This window comes from Ursus americanus, chromosome 3 (assembly GCF_024610735.1).
Source record: "Ursus americanus isolate L20-20 chromosome 3, mUrsAme1.1.p, whole genome shotgun sequence".
In the NCBI taxonomy this organism is placed as follows: Eukaryota; Metazoa; Chordata; class Mammalia; order Carnivora; family Ursidae; genus Ursus; species Ursus americanus.
The window spans coordinates 77490483-77515944 of NC_142129.1; the positions used below are offsets into that span (position 1 = coordinate 77490483).

General features: G+C 34.5%; 1 protein-coding gene across 7 annotated transcripts in view; it reads left to right on the forward strand.

Annotated features, from left to right (window-relative positions):
• Nucleotides 1–25462, forward strand: part of PCLO (piccolo presynaptic cytomatrix protein) — a 373917-nt gene that overhangs the window by 264658 nt on the left and 83797 nt on the right. For 5 of the 7 annotated variants that reach the window (XM_087861125.1, XM_087861131.1, XM_045793368.2 and 2 more), the window contains exons 11-13: nucleotides 23394–23502; nucleotides 24044–24111; nucleotides 24875–25089. In XM_087861125.1, the coding sequence (XP_087717251.1) occupies nucleotides 23394–23502; nucleotides 24044–24111; nucleotides 24875–25089 (392 nt within the window). Of the gene's footprint in view, nucleotides 1–7781; nucleotides 7871–23393; nucleotides 23503–24043; nucleotides 24112–24874; nucleotides 25090–25462 lie in introns of those variants that run through there. The other 2 variants (XM_087861129.1, XM_087861130.1) reach the window with 2 other exon arrangements.

Genomic DNA, 25462 nt, shown 5'->3' on the forward strand with positions numbered 1-25462 from the left:
TTCACATTTTCCAAACTCTAACACATAGTTTACAAGTTTTCAATTATATTGCTTATGATGAATATTTTTTATCATAAAATAGCCTCAACCTATCATTTTATTTTACTCAAAATACTTATTCGGAAGGTTTTTTTCTGTCATTTCATAGTTTTACAAAATGCAGCCTATTGCTTAACATTTAATTATGCTAAAATAATTCACTGTCATTTTCCTAAATGTATTGGAACCTACCTAAAACGTCCCTGGGTATTTTGATAGACTGTTAGAATAAATAAACTTGAGGCATTATTGATTCATCACAGTGTCCTACTGGAGCCAGCTTGTACCAATTCACTAAGTTACGTTCTTCCCAACTTCACATTCACTGACATCACATTGATGGCTTGAATTGATCATGGTGGGAGTACTTAAAAAGTGGAAATAGATAAATGTGAAAATTAGGCTTGTTTTGTTTGTTTATTTGCTTGTTGGTTTTCAGAATGCCAGTTTACCACGACATTCCCTAATATGTAACCGAAAGCATATTATTACAAATATTCTAATGTCATGCATAAAACAGGAAAAGGTCGGAGAATTAGCCAGATAGCTAAAATAAGGTAAAGACTATGTGAATCAAGATATAACAATTATGGGGGCGCCTGGGTGGCACAGTGGTTAAGCGTCTGCCTTCGACTCAGGGCGTGATCCCGGTGTTATGGGATCCAGCCCCACATCAGGCTCCTCCGCTGTGAGCCTGCTTCTTCCTCTCCCACTCCCCCTGCTTGTGTTCCCTCTCTCGCTGGCTGTCTCTCTCTCTGTCGAATAAATAAAGAAAATCTTTAAAAAAAAAAAAGATATAACAATTATGAACGGAGCACTGAGTCTGTATAAAGTTTCTATGACTACAATCCTATCACGCCTGATGCTAGTCTTCAGGTGTTGCAATCTACTTAAGCTGTAGAAATTTACACCATTTTTTTTAAATGAGACCATTTTTAAGAATGGGTGATGTGATCATTTTCATACAGCATACTCCAGAAGGAAATGTATATAATGTTTTTATTTTAAAATAAAAAATTGCAGCAACTGTCTGTGGTACGGTTTTACAAAGATACTTGAAGAAAGATCCTCTTCACTTTATTTACACCATTGAAACTGGGAAATACTACAAATCAAGATGATTTGAAAAACAGTTTCAGTGAAGCATACTGTTATGAAATGAGACTCTTTGTACTTGGTAGCTTATGTGGCTATTTTTAAGTTCATAAATTTAAATTTAAAAAATAGATATAATACAAATTAATTCAAGAGAGAAAATTGAAATGAACCTAAAATTTTATATGCTCAAACTGCTACAAAATTTCTCATCCTTTTAGGAAGAAGTAATTTTCAGTCTACCTATTTGGTTTGAGTGGGAAATCATTAAAAGCTACATGCATATTATTTAAGATTTTTATTTTAATTATTTATTTAGTAATTCTCCCAAAGATTTGCCGAAGTGCCAATCCAGGCCTTTCAGTGAGCAAAGATCTGGTTGGAGTCCAGTTCTTATAAAATGCACACCCATAATTTGTTATTTATAATTTCTAGCTTTGCTTTATTTACTCTTTCAACATAGGTCTTTAATAAAACACTTGATAGTGTTCCTTTCTATTAGATTCATTATGCTGTCTTGGTTCAATAGTTAGATCCTGTTTTTTGAAACATTAAATATTTTAAGGAGTTACTTTAACATACAAACCATCCACAAGGCTATACCTGTGTTCTGTGCCACCAGGCTAAAATGATAAAAGTTTATTCCCTTCATATGCAAAGATGAACTAACTAGAAGGCCATCAGTCCAAATGGGAATCCACAAGGACTCATCTTGTTTGACCAGTATATTTTCAGGATATATATGTTTATGTATATGTATTTATATTTATATAGTTTTTGTTTTGTTTGTAACTATGTGCTTTATTCATGCATGGTATCCTTAGAGCCCTCACCTTCAACCTTTGATGGATTATCATAAAATTTCAGAGCAGTAGATTGGTTAAAACACAATTTTGACTTTTATGCCTGAGTTAAGGCTTCACTATAACAATACCAAGTGTATATCACTGGAGTCTAGTGGATTTTTTAATATTTAAAATTTTTTGTGACCATCATAAAATTTTATTTATTGAAGGCAGTAAAGATGGTTAATTCACTATAGTTTAAAATTAATTATTTTCTTTCCTAAGGAAAAGTTATATGTATATGAATAAATAGATAAAATGTATGTTTGTGTGCATGTAACTGTATATCTCCATCTGTAGAATGAATACCAGGGAGACTTAGGAATTGATTTGATGTCTTCCAAGTGTACCTTTCTGCATTTCTGAATACAAAAGTATGTACACTGAGCCTTTTATGATTTAAAATTATCTTCCAGCTGATTGAAAACATGAATGATATTTGGTTGACCATAGAATTCTTAGATTGTATTTTTTTTCCCACTCCATACAATGAAGCTCTTGCTAAAAAACAGGTCGTTCTTACTCTTTTTTCTAAGTTTGGTTATTTCTCCTACAGTAGGCTTTTCAGACTCCTCAGTGTCTCACATGCTAACACTGTCGTAGTACTCAATGCCATGGATTCTGATTGTGTTGACTTTTGGAAGAGCAAGAGTATTTGCAGTTTTCCTCTAGCTTTTTATTCTCTGGATTTGTGCATTTAAAACATACTGACCAGTCATGTAGGTTTTCCAATGCTCATAAGCCAAGTGCTATTCTCAAAGTACTGACTTACATAATGAAGGGGGAAAAAGCCCCCCTATACTTCCTGAAGAAGATTTTTATTCATTGTTTTTTGAAAAATCTTTCTGAACAAGGTTGTCTATCTTGTTAAATAAGGTAGGAAAATGATGTGTTTCTGAACGCTGATAATTAGCAATAATTATTATTGTAGAATCATTAGGCTGTTTGTTTTTAAGCACTCATAATAGAGGCTTGTGCCATCCCCTGAAATTAAAAAAGCAGTTAGGGAGCATTGCGTTAATCAAAATTTCCTGAGCCAATCTTTTAGTTTTACAAAATTCTGTAATTTTCTGAAAGAACTTACACAGTCAGATACTCGAAGGAAACGAATCTTCCTAAATCTTAAAACTTATTTCTCTGCAACATTACTAAACATTCTTAAGCAAATACCAGGCCAAGAATGATATTTTGCAACCTGATATTCTTCCTTTTAATGCATAAGGTCAACTTTCTGTTGGAAAAAAAAAAAAAGAAGAGGATGACGACAAAAATATCTGTGGAACTAAACTACAAATTTAAGTTTCTAAAGTGCCATTTCTTGCTCTTTGCTTTAGGATTAAAATTTTAAACAACCTCAGATCAACAGTGTTGAGGCTGTGTAATGCTCATCAGTGTTGGGGCTTTAAGTGGTGTATGATATCATCTCATTTTCTCCTTTGATATTGTTATTTCTCTTTGAACTAATTTGAGCATCTAAAATTACACTTGAATATGTGGACTTTAAATATATATTTAAAACCTGCCACTTCCATTTTAAATTTTTATTTTTAGAGAAATGGTTATAAACCTGATTCATAGTACAATATCCATACCAGGTTCAGTATAATCAGTACCTTAACCAACGGCCTCAAAACATTAGATGCTTCCTCTGTAATAAACTCTCTTTTCTCTGTTTTACCTAGTGAAACCTATTCGATATGATTACAATTTTTGAATTCATGACATGCTTTATTAAAAAAAAAGAACTTTCCTTAAAAATAACTGTATGTTGTTCTCAGATCAAAGTACCAACCGTTTCCAAATTTGGGAAGTCCATAATACAATTATCTATGCCTCATGACAAGCAAAGACTGATAAAGACCAGGGTCGGTTCTGTGTTCCATCCATTTGTGCAAACATCACGTGTGCATGGATCTTTTGTGTCCCTTAACAATGAGGGTTTTTCCTGCATACCCAGTGCCCAGCACGGTGTCAAATAAAACAAGATTTTAAATAGCATATATAGATATGTGTTAAATAATTAATTTTTGATTACAAATGTTGTATACTTATTGAGATGTTGCTCCTCGCAGGATTTTGCGAAGCAAATAATAATACAGGTAGTCACATTCTACTGTTTGTTAAGAACCATGTACATTTAAGACAGCATCTATATTTAGTTAATTACCATTTTTGATTACCTTTTCAGGAAAAAAAATGTACAAAATAGAAACCATTTCCTCTGGGCACACGTTCTTACAACTTTGAGCTTAACTGCTCATAAATTTACATAAATTTACTCTAGGTTTTTGGGTTTTGTTTTGTTTGAGTTTTTCTTCGCTTAGAATTTAAATTAAGATCTCTGGAGTGGGGGGTGCAATATTGAATTGTTACTGATACAGGAAAAAAACAACTCATATCTGGAAAATGCAGCACAGTTCTGTGCAGTGGCAGAGTGTGAGGAGAAGATTTTCCTCTGGAGTTCTTCTCTGGCCCAAAAGCATTGTAAGAGGGTGAAGGGCACAGAACAGAGGAGTTTTAAATTAGACGTTAAAATCTAAACTCAAAATAGCAAGTGCTTTGTGGAAATGTTTGCTGCCTGACACATGTTTCTGATTTATTTGCACTTAAATGGTGAGTGTGTTTTGCTCTCAGTCTTGTGAATTTTACTAAAACAACTCTGTGGTTGAATGTTTCCAACTACACAATAACCACAAAAAAGTCAGGGTTTGATGGTCTCTGATTCATTAGAAGAAGACATGTTTTTTCTCAGTCTGAGCCCCCTCCCCAGTCAGGGAAATTACCTTTTAAGCCTCACACAGCTTATTCACACTTTTTACCTCCTCATCTCTTGAGATGCCCAGCTCAACATCCCACACCTTCTTTTCCACCTTCCCCCCCGGGATGGGAGCGGGGCTGGGGGAGCTTCTCAGAATTTCATGGTTAGATGTATGCAACTTAGCACTTAAGCGGTGCTGACTTGCAATTTTGATTACAAATGTTTGAGTGCACAAAAAAACCATAGAGAATAATATGGCAGACCTATCTAGCCATATACCCACCATATTTATTTTATCAACATCTTGCCATATTTTTTTCATATTTTTAGGGGAAAGGGATACATGTAAGTCAATTAAGACCTCCTGTAGTCACCTGTCTTGTCCCAGACTTCCCGTACTATCCCAGAATAGATTACCAGACCTAATTTGAGGTTACTCTTTCACTTGCTCTTCTTCTTCACAGTTTTATGTATGTATTCATAAACTCTTCATATCTTGCTTGTTTCTGAAATTTTTATATAAATACCTTAATGTATTTTTGCAACTTCTCTTAGTCACATGAAGTTTATACAATTTATCCAAAGTGGTATATGTGGCTCTAGTTCATTTATTTTCACTATGGGGCAGAATTCTATTGTACATCTCTACCATTCTATTATTGTACATCTCTATTGTAATTTAAACATTCTCTGGTTATTTGAGTTATTTATGAGGTTTTTTTTTAACTATTTCAAGCAATGCTATAATTAATTTTTTGAAGTAGTCTCCTTATGCACACGTGGAGGAATTTCTTCTACAAGTTAAATTTCTGGTTATAATGACTACCTTGTTAAATAATGTAGGAGGATGTTGTATGGTTTTTTCAACAGTAGTTGATTTTTCCGAGTCGCTGTCCACAGTGTTAAGATGTTTTTACATTTGTGAGTAGTAAATGAGTCTCCTTGTTTCTCTACATCTTTGGTCCCTTTCACTAACTTTTCTTTTTCAAATGTAATGTGGGATGGTGTCTGTTGTTTTTGTTTACCTTCCGTTTGGTAGTGTTGGGTGTGATAATATTTTATTAATCTTGTTAACTCTTGGGTTTTTCTCATCTGCATTTTGCCTGTTCTTTTGCTTATTCTTTAATTGGATTAGTTTGTGTATTTCAAATTGAATTTGAGGGAATCTTTATATATTCTCGTAATCCTTTGTCAAGTAAGTGGGCTGTAGATGTCTTCTCGCAGTACATGACTTGTATTTTTTGTTTGTCCTTTTGTTTGTTTTTACACAAATTGAAATTTTAATATGATCAAGTTTATCATTTTGTTTCTGTTAAATTTTATAAATGTTCTGTATTGTTTAGGAAATTGTCCTTGCCCAAAAGTCTTAAAAATTTTACTCTATATTTCCTTCTAAAAATCATAAAATTTTTCTCCCTTTTCACATAATGTCCTGCTAGACGTAGAATTAAGTTGTTTTAATCTACTTGTGGTCTGAGTAGAAACTCTAATTTTTCCCCCCACAATAAAGATAATCAGTTGTGTGTGCTCCATTTATTGAATAGTGTGTCCTTACTCCCAGTGATCTACAGTGCTCCATCTGTCAGATATTGAATTTTTTTTATACGTATGTGGGTCTTTTATGACATCTTTTTTCTAGTCTACTGGTCTGTTGTCTATCCAAACATCATTGTCACACTTTTAATTATGATACCTTTATATTAAGTCCTGACACGTGGTAGGTACCATACTGCTGTTCTTCAAAATCCTCTTGGGACAATTCTTGACGTATGACCTTTCATACACATTTCACAATCTTCTTATCAATTTTCAGGAAAATTTCTGTTGAAATTTGATAGTGATCGTATAGAAGGAATATATTAACTTGGGAAAAAATATATCTTTTTATACTGAGTCATGTCTGTTTGAGTCTTAAATGCATTCACAATACTGGACCGTTGTCCTACGTAGAGATTTAATAATTGTATTCTGAATCACTACAATAAAATAAGTTTGGACAGTAAAAAAAATAACACAATGCAATTGTTAAACTTATTAACAATTTTGTATCATTTTATATCAACTCCTAACAATATTATATCCCCAGAAAAGGCAGAGTAGAAAATGTAAATAAAATAAAATTTTGTTTAGGAAATATAATGGGCCAAGTATAATCCTCCATGTACATATCATTGGTTCTAAGTTTCATTTAATCACTGAAGTTCTTGAACTCATTCTCCAATTTTTTTTTAGTGTTGTATATCCTAATAGTGAAATACATTATTGACATGATACTTTTAAAATTTCATCAATTTCTATAAAAGAATAATAAATCCATAAGAACTAAACAGCTTCTATTCAGTGAACCCAAAACAATCATTTGATTTTAAAGATAACTTGTATCTATATTATTATTATTGATGATTAAATAAAATTTGTTTAGAAGATTTTTAGAAAGCCTTTTGGAGCCAAGATAGGAATATAGTGTTAAGATCTAAATGTAGCTTCAAGAACCTTTTAATGAGTCAGCAGGGACATAGAATAGGAGAGCAAGAATTTAAAACCATTGATGTCCACTGCTTGCTTTTAGCTTTAGCCTGGGCTGTAGGGAAAGTTAGCTTCTCCCAGGTCATTATACCTGTAAAGAATGAATTTATCTTTTGTTCATCCATTTGTTATTCTGTGAGGAAATATGCCTGTAGTATAAATTCTAATTCATGGATATTGTTAAGTTCTTAGCTTCTAGTTGTTTCAGTGTAGGTGGTATTGATCCAACTAGCTAGCTCTTTGTAGAGATGATTTGACAGGGTTTGTGGCAAGAAAATGCTGTTGGCTTTATGGTTGACTATCAGTGATTGGTGTGAAGGTGAGGCTAGCTGTTTTTGGAGTGGTGGTGTTGATGTGAGAAGTTGGCCTCCGGAAATCCTTGTTATGAAGAAGTCTATGGTAGGAGAGTTAACTCCAGTAGTATTGTTAGAAGACGCACTCCTGTGTAACTTAAGGGAGAATGTTCCTAGGCAAAAAAGTCTCTATTTCTGCTTATGCTTTTTTGGCATATGTTACAGATGTCATGGCAGTGATCAAGGTTGGAGATCAAGAAACACACCACACAGATGAGTGAGCTTCCTTGTTCTTGGTCCTGGGGGATTACCAGGTACGGATTGGTCATTAGTATGAGATTTCTCAAAATTCCTGCAAGCTGGTATGTCAGGCACACGTGACAAAAGATCACATTTCATGTTAATACAAAGATTTTCTAATAAATATTTAGGAATCTATCTTATGGAAAGAAAAATGTAAGCTTGGGGCACCTGGACTGGTAGGTTGTCATGTATTATTTTTGGGATGCAGTGATATCAGACTTACTTTGTCAGGACATAAATGATTAGCTGTGTTGCCAGGACAAAGAAATATATTTATCTTTTTTATCCACTTATTTTGAAATTAGAGGAAAAGTATGTTTGAGTCATAATATTTCTGATAGGGATATCAAGAAAACTAAATAATTGTCCTGTTTTGTACATTTTTTTAGTGTAATAATCCATACCGTAATCTGATTGCCTTTATTAACAAGGGTAGCATACCTTGAAATATTTATGTATGTTCAAGCGATACTGCTTCTTGATGAACAATTGCTTCTATACTTAAATTTCTGGATTTGTCTAGTCAGTATGCCGTAACAGGCTACCTTGTAGTGTGTGTGTGAATTGGAGTGGTTATTTTGGAAGCAAAGATGCTGAACTGTCTTTAATATTCATACTAGATCTTTATCAGCCAATGCTTCAGCATGTCCCACATACACAGACAATGTTTTTCAAGTCAGACAGGTCAGGGTTTAAATTCAGCTGTTGCACTTGACTGCCTGGATACATTGTTTAACTTTTAGTAGCTTGGTGTTCTCAGGAGGGAAATTTAGATAATAATAGTCAGATTTAGAAATAATGTACCAGAAGCATTAAATATAGTGTTTGGCATAGTGTTTTACATAAGTGGAGAAAAGATCATGTTTACTTCTACTTTGGAGATCTTTGATGGTAAGAAGCATATTTGCTATATTAAGCTTGAATTCTGTGTCCCTTATACCTGCTCATGTGTAGATAATTGACCATAGTCAGTTCTGATCTCTGAACTGCAGGGACACAGAATATTTCTCATTAAGAAAGCACCGAACTTGGGTCAGAAAACTTGGAATTAAAGCCATCTTCATGACTTCAGCCAAGTTGCTTATGTTCTCTGAGTCTCCTTTTATCTCATCTGTACAAATGAGAGGTTTCAAGACCTGACTCACAGGGTTAATGGAATGAAAGGAGCTGAAATATTTTATATGCTTTTTTAACTATAAGGCACTAGGCTAGCTACAGAAGTTATTTTCTTAGGGACAGATAAAATTGTTTTCATAGATGACGATAAATCTTACAAAGCTCAGGCTTCCTATAGGGGAATACTGAACTGTTTGAGCTGTCTGCTATACTGCTATATATATTTCCATTCACAGGCCTGAATTAATTAAAAACAAACAAACACCTCCTGCCTGAAGTGATTAAGCCATTTCTCATTTTAACAGGAAAACCAAAGTTTTGGCTAATCTTTGAAAAGGCTTCTAAGTCTTTCTTATCAACAGTCTGCTAATCAGTACACCTCAGGTCTGATTAAAATCTGTGGACGCACACGCAATGAATATCTGTTCATGTAACTTTCATGGTCTGTTAGTCACTGAAAACACATCTTGTTAGAGAGCAGACCTGTGGTGTAGGCGTCAGATGTCTGGCGCTCAGTGTCTGGACTCATTTTTCTCATCAGCTCCTTTTGTGTGGGACTTTTGACAAATCACAGAAGCCCATCAGGTTTTATGCATTGAACGTACAGAATCCTCCTCGAGACCCTTCTATCATGCATACTTAGGAGGCACTTTACCTGTTGAAGAAATGTCAGGGAGGTTCACTGTTGAGAAGAAACATGGTTACAGGTTTGTAACGAGAAGGTAAAATGGTAGCATGTGAACCATGAGCTGAGTGTGTTGGATAAAATGAAAATTCAAGCACTAGCATTAAGAAGGTGAGAGTGATTACATGGGATGAAAAGAGAAATGAGACCAGAATGGAGAAATTATGCCACTAATGAAAGTTAAGTCTCAGGGCTCCCCCTCACTCTACAAGCCCCCTACACAGCTCCAGGAAGTTCTGGGCAACGGGTGATGTTTGTGGCATCTGTTGCTTTTTCGGCATTTGTAATTTGTTGTGGTTGCTTTTGTCCTTTTAACAAATATTCACTTGTATCCCGTTTTGTATTCATAATTTTATATATTTTTCCTTAAAACTGCATGAGCCTCAGGCCCTGCAAAACTTGAATTCATCCATGTATGAGATGTTTCTTAATGGGAAGGACACTGAGGAGCATACTGCAGAATTGTCTAAGAGCCTATTGGGGTGCCGTGGCAATATAGTGAAAAGTTAGTTGGATGTAAAAAAAATAAAAATTAAAAAAAAGAACAGGGAGTTTGGAGAGAAGGTTGTTGTGAAGGAGTGGTGGTGATATGAGGAATGCCAGGAGTAATGAAGAATGAATATGGGTTACAGCATGTATTCAGTAACTACCCTGCACAGAGTCTATCTAGAATGATGCAGAATGATACGATGTACCCTGCTTTGAAGGTGCCTACAGTCTAGAAAGGCAGTGGATAGAAGGTACTCATTGTGGAGGTAAGGTTTGATGAGGGTCTAAATGAATAAAAATATAAAATAAATCCGAAGAGCTAGTTAAGGGGGAAAAAAGCTATTTCTTTCATGACTTTTTATGGGCACTTTATGTATTTTTTTCAGTTGCAATAAGAGAAATCTAGAAATTCAGAATACACTGGTTTATTCCACATGCATTAGAACCAATACAGTAACTAAGTGGAGCTTACAGACTTGTCTCCTCCCATCCCAAAGAATCCCAGGTAACCTTCAGGTAATTTCTAACAGCAGATTGTTAACTTCTCAAGGCAAGGAACTGTCTAGTAACTGAAACAGATCTTTCCAGGCTTTCATTTATTTCACTTGTTAATTTTTAAAATAGTTCAGCATAGTTACAGCATTCTGCTATGTTCCAGACAGAGTGATGAGTGTTGAAGCAGAAAGAATATTCTGCAGAAATTCAGGTTTTCAGGTTTTCATGCCAGCACTCAGTGAATTCAGATTAAAGGCTTTTCAACTGTATAGTAAGTTACACTGAGCACTGGAAGAAAATAAGATTTCTCTCTTAAACTGCTTTTGTTTACTTTACTCTCGAGGCTTTCCTAGATCCTCATCATTGTCATTTATGGCGCTTGAGTCTGCTGAGGTCTATGAGTGATCCGTTTATTTCTATAATTTTTTTTAGTACGTGCTATATAGAGCGATCTCTCTTGACCCCGTGGGGACATAAAGAAAGAAAGCATGGACTGTACATTTTAGTAGGTGAGACAGAAAAAAGCAAAGTTATTTATAAGTAGCCTGTATTAAATGGTAATATGTGCTAAGGAGAGAAATACAACAAGGAGCAGAGATATGCCTGTAGGAGGGTGGAGTTGCAAGTTTAGAGGGGCTGTTCATGGAGGGCCTCACCAAGAAGGCAGAAATGGAGAAAAGCCCCCAAGGAGAGGAAAGAGTGAGCCAGAAGTTATCAGTATTACAGCAGACAAATGAAAAGGGCAAAGGCCCGGAGCAAGATCATGCCTGGTGTGCGGCAGGAAAACTAAGACAGCAAGGAGCCCATTGTGGCCTCAGCTAGTGAGCATGTGAGAGAGGACAGCAGAAGTTTCAGTTACAGTAGTCACAGAGATCGAATCTTGTGGGCCACTGTAAGGACTCCAGCTTCCACTCGTGTAGGATGAGAAGCCCCTGGGCTGACACAGAAGCAGAATGACATTTAAATAGGAACACTCATCTCTTTCTCTCTCTCTCTCTCTCTTCAAGTAAATAAATAAATCTTCAAAAAAATAAAAAAGTGGATGGTGGAGGGGTCAGGGGGTTTTGTCTGGGCCCCAGTTGAGCATCTGACTCTTAGTTTCAGCTCAGGTCATGATCTCAAGGTTGTGAGACGGAGCCCCTCTTTGGGCTCCAGGCTCAGTGGGGAGACTGCTGGAGAGTCTTTCTCTCCCTCTGTCCCCCCCCTCCACCGCTTGTGTGTGCACAGGCTCTTTCTCTCACTCTCTCTCTCCAAATAAATAAATCTTTTAAAAAAAATTAAAACAAATAGGAACACTCTGAGTGCTGTAACTAGAATAGTTAGAAGGAGTAAAGGGTAGAAAGAGAGAGACATAATGAGAAATTATAATATTGAATTTGTATATATTTGTACATACATACACAATACGATATATGTGTTACATTTTAGCTCTGTGAAAATGACTTCAGTGTGTTCATTCATGTGTTCCTATACATAATATTCAAAATTAGTAAGCCAAAAGTCACTCCCCTATATTTTTAAAACATAAATCCCTACATACCATAACAGTCCTACAGAGTGAAGCATGGAAGAGACTGACCCGAACCTTCCAGAAGTGGAAGGGCCACAGGGGAAGCAAGGTGTAGGCCCTCTCCAAACTGCATGATGTTATTAAAATAACAGTTTGATTATTGTAAACCTTGCCTCTATGCCTTATGTTGTCAAATGAATTGAGTCCGAATTCATCGGGACCTACCAGGCCTGTGGTGGGCATACACCAACCTGATGGAACTCATGAGGGTCCATCCTCACTCCCATTTCTCAGTTTCCTACTCACCAGCCCTCCGGAGTTCTCTCATCCTGAAGCCGGACTTTTGTTCTTCCATGGCGCTCCTACTCCTCCCTGGGAGAAAACATATCTGGAATCATAACTGATTGACCTTAGTGACCCAGAATCTAGTCCTCTCTCTGATACATACTAAATATCTGTCAACTTGATGTGGTATGTTTTATCATAATTAAATACATTCGCTTATTTTGAATTTGCACTTAATTCTACAATATTAGCTGTAAAAACAGTCAAGATTTTGTAATTAGGTTCTGTGTATCTTAAACAGGAAAAAAGCCCTTAGAATGCCAGTATTCCTGAACTTAGAGTAATCGGGAGAGCTGGCTTTTGGAACTACCACTAAATCTAATTTCTAAAGCTGAGGTTTCACATCAGTAAAAGTAGGGGTAAGTTACACTTACCCTATACTACTGGAATGCTGTGAGGATAAAATGAGAAAAAGTGGGCAAAATCATTTCATAAAAAAAAAAAAGTCCCATATTGATGCTATTAACATAAGTGAAATGGGTCTCATTTTACTTCTTTTAAATCAAAAGGACTTCTTATAGTTAGCTGGTATATGTATGAACGTCCTTCGTAATTCATTTAGTATACGTTGCCATTAGTTTTTATAGTTGTAATCATGTTTGCTTATGAATTAGGAGAAGAAGTTTCTCTACATGAATTTTTTAAAGCTGAAGGGAAAATAGTTGAGTTTTGTGACATCAATAGATAGCTATTGAGGTTAAACTGTTGTCTTCAGGGGCGCCTGGGTGGCTCAGTCCCTTAAGCCTGGGACTCTTGGTTTCCGCTCAGGTCATGATCTCTGGGCATGGGATCCAGCCCTGCTGGGCTCTGTGCTCTGAGCTCATTTGTGAATCAGCTCAGGGATACTCCCTCCCCATCTTCCCCCCTCCTTCCCTTCCCTGCCCTCCTCCCCCAACACTCTCCCGCCTGTGCAATTGCTCGTACTCTCTCACGTAAATAAATAAAATCTTTTTAAAAAATGTTGTCTTCTTAGGCAGTCCTTGTTTTTCAATGGAAAAATCAGTTACTGTAATATGTTTAATATTATTATATGTATTGAAATATCATTTTACATATTAAAAGTGATTTAGAACTTGCGGAATGAAATTCTGCCATCTCATGATATTTATTATTTATTGAACATCTCTCAAGCCAATGTAAATTATTTGCTAATTTTTCTTTGATATGTAAGAAGTAGAATTTTGATACTTCCTATGAAGTAACTTAACACCTAATTCATTTTATTTCTTTAAGATTCTCTCAGGATGATAAAATGGATATCGATTTTTTTATTGTTTGAAATGACTTCTTTATTTTATTTATATCCCTTTGCTCCTCAAATGGTGAAAGAATTTATACATTAAAAGTTCACGATTTTAATTTCAATTATGCCATTCGTAACAATGATATAGTATCTTTGGCTCAAAAATAAGCAAATTATTGTTGTAATATTGTAACATGTTGTAATATTTCTAGTGATGAGTACCTAGGTCAGGATAAAAACTCCCTACTTCTTTGTCAAAAGAAACATTCTATTTTCTTATTCAGTAGACTAAGTATATTTACTTTTACCTTTTGCTTTTAAATTTTGTTTGGGAGATTTCTTTTTAGAATTTCCCTTTTCAGAAATATCTTTTTATCTGATTTTACAAATGATTTAAAGTTACAATTCAGTAATCAAAGTTCTGTGCTTTCCATCTGTCAGCTAATGTTTGAAATGGAATTTATATTGTCCTTATATATGTTAATTCTCAGTGGAGCTGATGACGATGGTGATGATGATGGTCTTGCCACTGATCCAGATAGCTCCTGTATTTATTAGAAGACTCCTTTCCTAGACTTAAGTGATGATATATTAGGTTGGAATCTGCTGTCTGAGTAGTGGGATACATTTAAATAACATTAAAAAAAGAACAATACAGAATATATGAATATTAAAAAAGGTTAAGACCATAATTAAAGTTAAAATCCTTAATGGTTCACTAGAGATACTTAAAGCAGAGGAGGCAACAGTTAATGCAAGCATTTCTCATGTCCAGTTGCATCGCCTAACCTAGCTTCTAATGTCCATTCAATTAACTATGTATCTTTATATTCATGAGTGCATTTTGGATTAGTGTGTTACACTCTATTTAATGGTATGAATCTGGTAATACCATTGAATTAGAAAGTCACTTGAAAACATCCATTTTGTTCTGACAAAATGAATTGGGAAATTAAGAAAAGTTTATAAATCACCAATTATCAGGGAAATTCAAATAAAAATTCAAATAAGATGATGACATCACATACCTCTCATTGGATTGCTCCACATGTCATATTCTTGGAATTATTAAAATTTTACTAATCAACCCATATCCTTTTTCCTGTCTTATTCAGACACATTCTGTTTTAGTCTGTTTCATATAATATGACTAATTCTAAATACCATAAAAGTAGCCATAGAGTGACCTTAGCATCTGTACCAATCCTTCCAGGAAATACTGGACTGTAATACTAGATTATTTTAGAGGTTATAGTGATTAGAAACACAATCCTATCATGATAATCTTCAAGTTGAACCACAAATCACAGCTAATTATATTCCCCTTTTTACCTTTAAAAAGCATGAATTTGCAATAGCCCATCTTGTCTCATATAGGATTTTTTTTTCCTTTTTAAAGGCTGAACAGTATTCTACTATATGTATAAACCATGTTTCCTTTATCCATTTATGTATCAATGTATATTTAGATTATTTCAGTGTTTGACTATTGTGTATATAACTATAATGAGCATGAGAGTGCTACTGTCTCTTTGAGATTCTGATTTCAATTATTTTGGATAAATACCCAGAAATGGGATTGCTAGATCATGTGGTAATTCTGTTTTGAATTTTTAGAAAACGTCATACTATTTTTCATAACGGTGCACCATTTTACATTCCAACCAATGGAATATAAGGATTCTAATTTCTCTTCCTCTTTACCAACGCTTACTGTCTTGATTTTTTTGATAACGGCCATTCTAACAGTTGTTATTTTTATTTGAATTTCCTTGATAATTGGTGACATTGGGTAAGCCTTCCTACATTATTTTCCCTTACAGCAGTGTGATATTTGCTTATTTCTGGGAGTGGAGTAGAGAAGAGATGGGAAAGTCAATTAGCTTTTTTTTCATCCCTAATTGACATTTTTCATCCACCATAAATGGTGCATCCCACAAAAACTTTGCTTGTTCAACAGTCTTTTCATTTTTTGCATGTCCAAGTCTTCAAATAAAATTGTCATATAGAGGGATGCCTGGGTGGCTCAGTCGGCTAAGTGTCTGCCTTCTGCTCAGGTCATGATCCCAGGGTCCTGGGATTGAGTCCCTCATAGGGTTCCTTGCTCTGCTGGGTGAGCCTACTTCTCCCTCTGCCTGCCGCTCCCCCTGCTTGTGTGCTATCTCTCTCTCTCTCTCTCTCTGACAAATAAATAAATAAAATCTTAAGAAAAAATAGTCAATTAGATAATACAATTTTTAAATTAACTTTTTATTATAATTAAAATGGAATTATAAATTATGTGTTCTTTGTGCTAGATTTTACATATCTGAGCACCATTTATTTAGGTGTGCTTTGAGGTAGGTTTAGTTGGCATAAACTGAATGAGATTTTCTATTTGCTGATACTAGCATTGGCCTGAGAGATAGATGAAGTTCATACTTCTGCACTACCATTAACTAACTGTGATATTGGAAGTCATGTCAACTCATGTTTCACCTTTCTGATGTATTCTATAAGAAATGAAAACTAGAGCATCTGCAAGGATCTTCCTTGCTTTATAACACAAGTCTATAAAATAGTTGTGACCTGCTTTTACAACACATTTTATTTATATGATTCTTTTTCAGTGACTTTTTTATTGTTGACCATTAATACTGCAAATTATGTGGTTATCTATTTTCTTTGTAATTATCTTTTTTATGATTAGAACTAAATCTGTTTTAGATCTGAGGGTGTAGCAGTCATTGGTTCTAAATATTTCAGTGTATTCAACCTGGAAAAAAAGAGTGGGTGAGCCCAGACAGTTCAACTACAGTCTTTGATATTTCTTAGATATTTTTTTCTATTTACAATGTTGTGAGAATTTTTTTATTTTGTAAATTAATTTCATTTGAGAATATACATATGCATGCCATACTTTGCCTATTTTAATTGCTTGTTTTCATAAAAAGTGTGAATGAAAGAAGAAACATGGGAAATGAATTGCTCAAGACCTCATCCCAAATTAATGATAATTTTAAATACAGAATTCAACTTCTTTAATTATGAGCTGTCAAAAAATTTGGCACCTGGGAGGCTCAGTTGGTTAAGTGTCTGTCTCTTGATCTCAGCTCAGGTCTTGATCTCAGGGTTCTGAGTTCAGGCCCCCACGTTATATCTATATAAGCTGTATAACATTACTCAAAGAACTCTTATCACTAGTATTATCATAGAATATACTTTTGCTTAACTGTTTTCATTTATATTGGGCTTTTTTATTTAGTACAAAAATATGCAATAATTTAAAGCAAAAAGTAGAAAGTTACCCCAAATCTCATATATATATATATATATATATATATATATATATATATATATATATATATATATATATGTTTAATACTACTGAAATTAGGAAGAATATGCATTTATAAAATTTACATTGAATATTCTAATGAGTTTAGTTCTATTATCTTTATACTGTGAAGACAGGATATTGTGATATCTCACATGTTTTAAAATGTAGAGCTTACTAGAGTTAAAAATTTTGGTATTTTAGTTTGAAAACAGCTTTTAGTTTGAATGGCATTATTAGCACTCGGTACTTCGGCATGTAAGTAAAAAATTTTTTTATTATTTTGGAAAGAATGGGAGGGGCAGACAGAGAGGGAGAGAATCTCAAGCAGACTCTACACAGAGCCTGGTGCATGGCTGGATCTCACAACCCTGAGAACATGATCTGAGCTGAAACCAAGAGTTGGTCACTTAACCAGCTGAGCCACCCATTTGCACCTGGCATCTAAGTTTAAACCACCTTTAATTCAGACTACAAACTGAATGTTCCAGCCTCTGAGTTAACCAATCCAGAAACAAATGTGGCAATGCCCAGAGAAGGTAAACTAAATAGGGTATTCCGTGGGGGCCCTGGGGAGCCAACACCAGCTCCAGTAGCCTGAGCAATGACTCCAGAGAGAGGTGAGAGGAGATGTGGGGAATGCAGAAGAGAAAAATTAGATGACATGATTCCTGTGCTTGAATATCTTAGTATATTGTAAGGAAAATTTGTAGATAAGGAAAAACAAAACCAATATGTAAATTTCAGGATCCAAAATACTTGTTCAAATCTTCATATAAAGCTCCAGCTAAAAAATTGCATTTTCATAAATTGTAAACAAGCAGTTGTTTTTTCTTTGTGCCATAGTCATAGTCTTCTCCCCCTCACAGAGTAGAAATAAACCGTAACAGTGATCTAGTAATACAGTCTTCCTTGAGGAAGCCAATGATGGCAAATTAACCAGTTTGCTGCAGGTCACAACAGCTAGTAAATACCCAAGCTAAATGTGAACACAGTATGATTATGGAGAAGAGAAAGTATCAGCAGTCAGCAGTACACTGGTTCATGAAACACATTTCTGATAAAGTATTTATCTTTCTGTAGCTAGCACATATGATCCTTATTAAAAGAAGGGCAGATTTTAATTTTTAATGCAAAATATCAGACACACACACGTTGTTGTATGTGAAAATATTATTAGACTATTGGTTAATAAAACAAAATGTAACATTTTATTGTAGCCCTTTTTGGCAATTCAGACTACATTCTCAATAAAATGAATTTCAGATTATCTTCCTTTCAGTGTATCTCTAGAGACATTGTCCTAGTCAATGGAAGTTTTTCTGATGCCCTATTCAAGTTGTGAAGCCATTTTATTTTTATTTTTCAATTTAATTTTATTTAAATTCAATTAATTACCATATAGTATATTATTAGTTTCAGAGGTAGAGTTCCCTGTCTCATCAGTTGTATATATACAACACCCATTGCTCATTACATCACATGCCCTTTGAGGTCATTTTAAACTCAACTCATTCAGGTAAACCAGGGAAACAGGGTTCCTGCAAGTCCCTAAGGATACCTCTAGAGTATGGAGGGTGAAGGAGAAAGCAGGCAGAGAGAGACTACTTGAGTGACAGTCACTCCGGGTTTATATATGTTATGTACTGAGGCTCTGTTTTAAGTTTTGATCTAACTATGTATTCCATGAGTAAAAATAATAGCAATCATAATGACAGTGACAAAAATGGCAATATTATTATGAGATTAGCTCTTCAAAAAGATACTTTTCCAACCTTAAGATTTTCTGCTTCTAGATGTGTTTTCTCAGGAAAATACATCTGGGTTTTTAATGTCTTGTCATGATCGAGGGAGTCTCCTTTGTCCTGTAAATAAGCAGGACGCTATTCAAATACTATTTTTTCCCGTTACCAAAGATACCCTTTCTCCACTCTTTTTTCCCTTCCTGATTTTCCTTTCTTCCACCATTTTTTTCTTCCTTTCATGTTAATGTATAAATTGGTTAAAGTTCTAAAATATTAAAAAATAATTTTATGAAAGAGTAAAATCCATCTATGTATTTCTCTTATATTAACAGTCCATCTCTTGAAAATGAATGAGTAATTAGTATAACTGATGTGGACAATGTATTGGACCCCTGAAACTCACTTGCAGGGTTTGTTCACGATTTAGAAAGCCAAGGCAAATGACTATTTCAAATTCTGAGTTTTTGCTGCTGCTGCTAATTTATAAAGGACTTTTGAGAGCAAATGTTCCAATTTAGGAAATTAATCTATAGTCCTGATTAATAATATCAATGGAGAAAAGGTGCAAAACAATAAATTTTGATTAATTTATTATATACATATATTTTTTTAATTAAGTTTGGCTTTTGTTTTGTTCTGTTACCCTAATGGCATAGATTCTCATTCCATAGCACGCCCGCGTCATTGGTTCATGTAAGTTTCCCTCATGTGTGTATGTCTGTGTGTGTGTGTGTGTGTGTGCATATGTATGAGTGTGTATGGTTTTTGTGTTTGTTCACTTATTAATTCATTTTCTTTTATCTCATTTTCTTTTCCCACTTCCTTCTTCTGTTCATGAGCAACTATTATAATTTACAGAATTTGTTATTTTTTGTAAAATATATGTTACTTGGTACGAATAGAATTTTCATGTCCATCAAATGTATTTCCTATAGACAGATCCTGTTTCTCACTTGGTTTTACTTGGAAAATAGTTTTAAGGTGGAGCCACCTTTTGGTGTTAATGCCTGGCATGGTCTCTTACCTGCACCCTCTGCCCGGTGTTTTCCATCTTGAGCACTTACAATACTCTCATTGTCCCATTTCTCCTGAGACCGCCCCCTCCCACAAATAGACACTCAGCAAGATTTCTGAGTCATAGAGTATACATGTGTTTAATTTCATGATGTTCTGCCACATTGCCCCCCAGAGGGGTGCACTTATCTGCATTCCCATTAAAATAATTACGTGTTTATAAATTGTAAACAAGCAGTTGTTTTATTTTCCTGTGACATAGTCATAGTGTTCTCACATCACAGAGTGGGGGTAAAGCTGAATAGCCATCCAGTAAGTATAATCTCCTTTGGAGTCAGGGTCCCCTGATCCTACATTCTGGTCAACACATGGTATTTTCTGGCTTTTAAACTTTTTGCAATACGATGAGCGCTAAGTAGTATGTCATTACTGCTTTAACTTGTACTTTCTAATCACTAATGAGTCTGAGCCTTTTTATATATACTTTTAACACTTTGAAAATTCTTTCTCACTGAATCATCTTAGTTTTACTAACTGCCAAGATGTTTCTGCTTTTTTCTAGTAGAGTATCTTTTTTTATTGAATTTTATGCTAGCATACAATATTAGATGCAAGGTGGTCATCACCGCGTAAGTCACTAATTGTGTAGTGCCTGCCACTTACTAGGTCCTGAAAAAAATAGTGTGGAATTGAAAAAAAAAAAAAAAGTCATGAGCTTTTGTACATGTTTGAATATACCTGTAAGATTTCACCTGTTAATAATCATAAGATGTTTGTGATGTAATGGTAAAGATTAAATATAGACAAAGAATAACATACATGAAATAGTGTGTTATCAAGAATAGCATTTACTAGTTTTGGGAGATATAAAGTTCAGTAATCCCAGAAATTATAAAAACATGTAGTTGAAAATGTTTTATGTTGATTGATTTCTTTTTAATTCAAACATTTAATTCAAACCTGACTATTGTCTTTTTTGGTTTTTAATAACATGTTAAATGTAAGATTGTAAGCAGCAAATCCTGTCATCAGTTGTTGCACATTCAATAAAAATTCAGATGATCTTAGTTTTCCTATTAAAAGCTATTAGTATAGGTACTTTATAAGAATATAATTGAAACATCATCTGTCCACTGTCAAAGTTGAACAATTCATTAACATACATGTTGATATAATTGAAATATAAAGAAAATGTAAATGTTTGCTCATAATGTTAAATAATAGATATAACCATTCATGTGTACACTGTCTTCCAGGAATTATGTCTAAAACAAAGTCAGCGTACAAAGTTATCTTCAGATTGACTACTTCCATTCAAGTTTATGAATGATAAAATACTACTTTAATGAACCTCAGTGTAGCATGATCATGTTCAACAAATGTTTACATGCATTTTAAAATAGTTTGTAGGATTCTGCAATTAACATTTTTCAAGAACGCTATATTTAAAATCATATCATACTTAATGCTCTAAAATTATTAGAGCCTTGTTATGAATTAATAAGGAGTGATTGGTTATATTCCCTTTGTTATTTTAGTATGGTTCTCGTAGGATTTGTTATGGATTTGGGGAAGCGATGCATAGGAAAGGTGTTGTTAAGGACTCTGTGCGAGTCATCACATTCCCTGTAGCATCTGATACTCACCATTGGAACCAAGAATAGAAGGACAAAAGTATTGACAAAATCTCTTGAACCAGAGTCCTGCACGAACTCTGGTGGGAAACTGTATGAAAAGAAAAGAAGTTCAGTCTGTGTATCATGGAACGGAACAGATTGTGTAGTTTATGACCTCAGGTGTATTTCTACACAAGATTCTAGTTATCTGCTGTCTTTTTTTCAGCAATTTTATTAACAATTCTAAATAGTTTTCCCTTTGTAATACTAGAAGTGTTTTTTAATTTCATTGGGTAATTATGTTTTGTAAATTTGCCGCTTTATTTTGAGAGGTGAAAAATAAACAAGTTAATCCAAGAGAAGCAGCATGAAGATTATGCAGCTATTTCTTTTCATAGAATATGCTCTTGCCGAAAAGTGACAATGCAATTATAACACTATAATTTATTTCAATTCAGAATCATCTGTACATAAATATACTCTTTATCCTGATTTTTTTAAAAGTGTGTTTTTCTGTGTGCTTTTCCTTTTGTAGTGCTAAATTTTTCTTTAGTGGTATCATCGTTGTCTCTTACGTAATTTTCTCATTTTATATGTACAACAGCCTGGGATTGTTGAATTAAACCTAAGGGCCATCTGAAGATAAAGTTTTGTTGGAGTAAGTTCTAGAGAAGCTATTTTTGTTTGTGTTTTGTGGACATTTTTATGGACTTCTTTTGCCATTTCACTGTAGTAAAAGAATTTCCCTTACTTGTTTGCAACCAGTAATATGCTTTCCAGTATATATCAAAATCATTAAAACTTTTAAAGATTCAATTATGCCATGTCAAGAGTTTTCCACTGAAGCCAATGGTGAGCAGTAGGGAATTTCACATAGGCATCTGTGAAGCTCATTGAAAACCTAATTGCTCAAGTATTTCTTTTTATTTCAATTATAGTCTAGTTATGGCATACAGATATTTTCTTAGGTAAAGCTGGTAGCATTCACAAATATTTGGGCACTATAACTTTGGACAGTTTAGTCTAATTTCTATCCATTTCACATAGCTGTATATTAGGACCAGCTGATTAATGCCAAATATGTACTCCTAAATTAGTTTGACAGCTCGTATAAAATGGACCAAAGAAACAAAATTTAAAATGTTGAAATATTGTTACTACTTTTTTTAAGTGAAAATTATCTTTCTAGACAGAAAGGAAACATGAAATGCTCTCTAATTAATCAAATAACATAATTGACGCTATCCAGTGCAAAAAGAAGATGTAGAGTTCTTTGTTGAAACATTATTAAGAATTTCAAAATGGTGCCAGTGAAGCATTAAACCAAGCATAAGCCCTTCTGAGCACAGGACCTTGTACTATGACACGGGCCACTCCCCCCCCGCCCCCCGAAGCTGTCCTCTCTGATTCTACTCAGGGACGTCTTGCATGAAGTGAAGAAAAAGAAAAAATTCCACGTGGAAATCTGTCTTATCTGAACAAATTGAAGCAATAACAGTTTCTTAAGGGGAGCTTCACAACAAACTCCTAATGAGTTTTTTCCACCTTTCCCATTCCATATGGGATATGGAAGTTTATACCCTTCTAGATACTTGTTCCCCATGGGAAAATTATATTGGTGCTTGTAATGGTATTTTTTTTCCTACACAAAATTGGCCTAAGCAATTTATGTTCAATAATGTTTTCTTTATTAAAGCAGTGTGAACAAAATGCATGTGTTTGGTAATATTTAATAGGTTTTCAAAAGCAACATTTTGCATGCTGTATTAGACACATTTAATGTGTTCAGGTGAGTGATGAAATCAAACTACATATGGTTGTGGTATTAATGTTCCAGAGAACTTTGATGTTCTCTGCAATGGTGTGCCGAGTTGGTTTTTTAAATGTCTTCTATGCCCTATGAACCTAGGCTAGAAATACAACACATTTTTTTATTCTATACTTGAATTTGTCTTTTTAGGGATGCAAGTATTGGAGTGGAATGGAATTCCTTTAACTTCTAAAACGTATGAAGAAGTGCAGAGTATCATTAGTCAGCAAAGTGGGGAAGCAGAAATATGTGTAAGACTGTGAGTTTTTCCCCATCTTTTTGTTTCCATTTTTTGGCTATTCATGGCTCTTTTAATTTAAAATTGTTAAGGTGGAACCTTTGCCAGTCAGCAAGATTTTCAGCAATTAGAAAATAAAGTGAATACAAGTTTTCTAGATTTCTTGTGTTCAGAATCAAAGTCTAAAGCATAGAAAGAATTGAGCTAATTTTGTGTCTGATTATGTCTGTAGTTCTCCCCTTTCATGCTTTTATTGAAACATGCTTCATTTAGATGAAAGCCTAAACCCATTTAGATGTCATGTCTGTGTATAGTATTTCAAAATGAACTTACATTTAATCCATAAAGATTTCACCTTAAATAATCATTTTTATCAGCTGACTTTTAATAGCATTGCAAATATATATTTGGTTAGAAGGGTGAGCATGCTTGGAAATTGCTTTATAGCATTAACCACTTCTCATTTACCTACCGAAAAAAAAAAATCAAGGTAGTTGGAAAAAAGGGCCTTTGTCTCCCGTTTCCTCAATTTCTTTCTTAATTTCTTTGTTTTAATTTTTAGGGACCTCAATATGCTGTCAGACTCTGAAAATCCCCAGCACCTGGAACTTCACGAGCCACCAAAAGCTGGTAGGTGAAAGTCATCTTCTTTCAACTGTGGGTAAAGGTGAAGATGTAACTGTAAATATAGTTGTTGGGGCAGATGAAGCTGTAGATGAAGATATAAAGACAAGCATAGATACTATATGGACAAAAATGTAGTTTAGACCAATAGATGTTTGTTTATTTATGTAATCATAAACAAAATCAAAAGCACTACAGCTATGTTTTGAGCATTCTGGGGAAACATAAGCTTGCTTATTAGACCCATGAAAGAAATTCATACCAAATTCTTGCTGTGTGAGTTTACATTTGTAATTCTTTAAAAATAAATTCATCCCGTGAGAGTAATCCGTGGAGCCATTTATTTGAGATTTTATAGAATTTTTAGATAATACTCGATTCTTTTTAGCATAACTGGATTATGGAACAGTCATTCTTGGACCTTTTGACTGCCTTTTTCTTATAAAGAAAAAAGCAACATGTAATTTCATAAGGACATGATGAAATAGACTTAACTGTTTCTGAGCTAACAACTAGAGTCTTATAAATGTAGATCAAATATTCCATTTAAAAAATCACTTATTTCTTTAACAAATATTTATTGAACATTTCTCTGCTATAGCCAGCAATCTAAGAGTCTGGGTCACTGCACTAAAGAACAGACCCAGGCCTGTAGAACTTTTCATATATCTGTGTATGTAAATTACCTTGTCATCTAGAACTCGCTAAGTTCCATGGTATTAAGTACCAATGAAACTGAGAAATACATAGCCACTTCGTTTTGTTGTAGTGGATAAAGCGAAATCCCCAGGGGTTGACCCTAAGCAGTTGGCAGCAGAACTCCAGAAGGTTTCCCTGCAGCAGTCACCACTGGTCATGTCATCCGTTGTGGAGAAAGGATCTCACGTTCATTCAGGTCCCACATCCGCGGGATCCAGTTCCGTTCCCAGCCCCGGGCAACCAGGGTCCCCCTCCGTGAGCAAAAAGAAACACAGCAGCAGCAAGGTGAGAAGGGACATCTGAGGTATTTATTTTCTCTCTCCTTATTCAGAGAGGACAGGAAATCCAGTATCATTTTCAAGGTGTTTTTCTTGTGATTTCTCATTTGATTGAAACAAAAAACCTTCCATTTCTTAATAGATAACTAATCAAACTGTTATGAAGATGATAAGTTTCTACATTTCTTAAAATGTTTTAGCAGTTATTATGAGGCCCTTGAACAGTATGTCTTGTGGTTCCTATTTCCTGGTTCTTTTTATTTCTAGTTGTTGCATAAATCTGAGCCTCTTTGCATCTTTTTGGAAACACAAGATATACATTACATTGCATTTGATAATATAAATAAAAGGTATAAAGGGCACAGAGATAAAGAGAATTT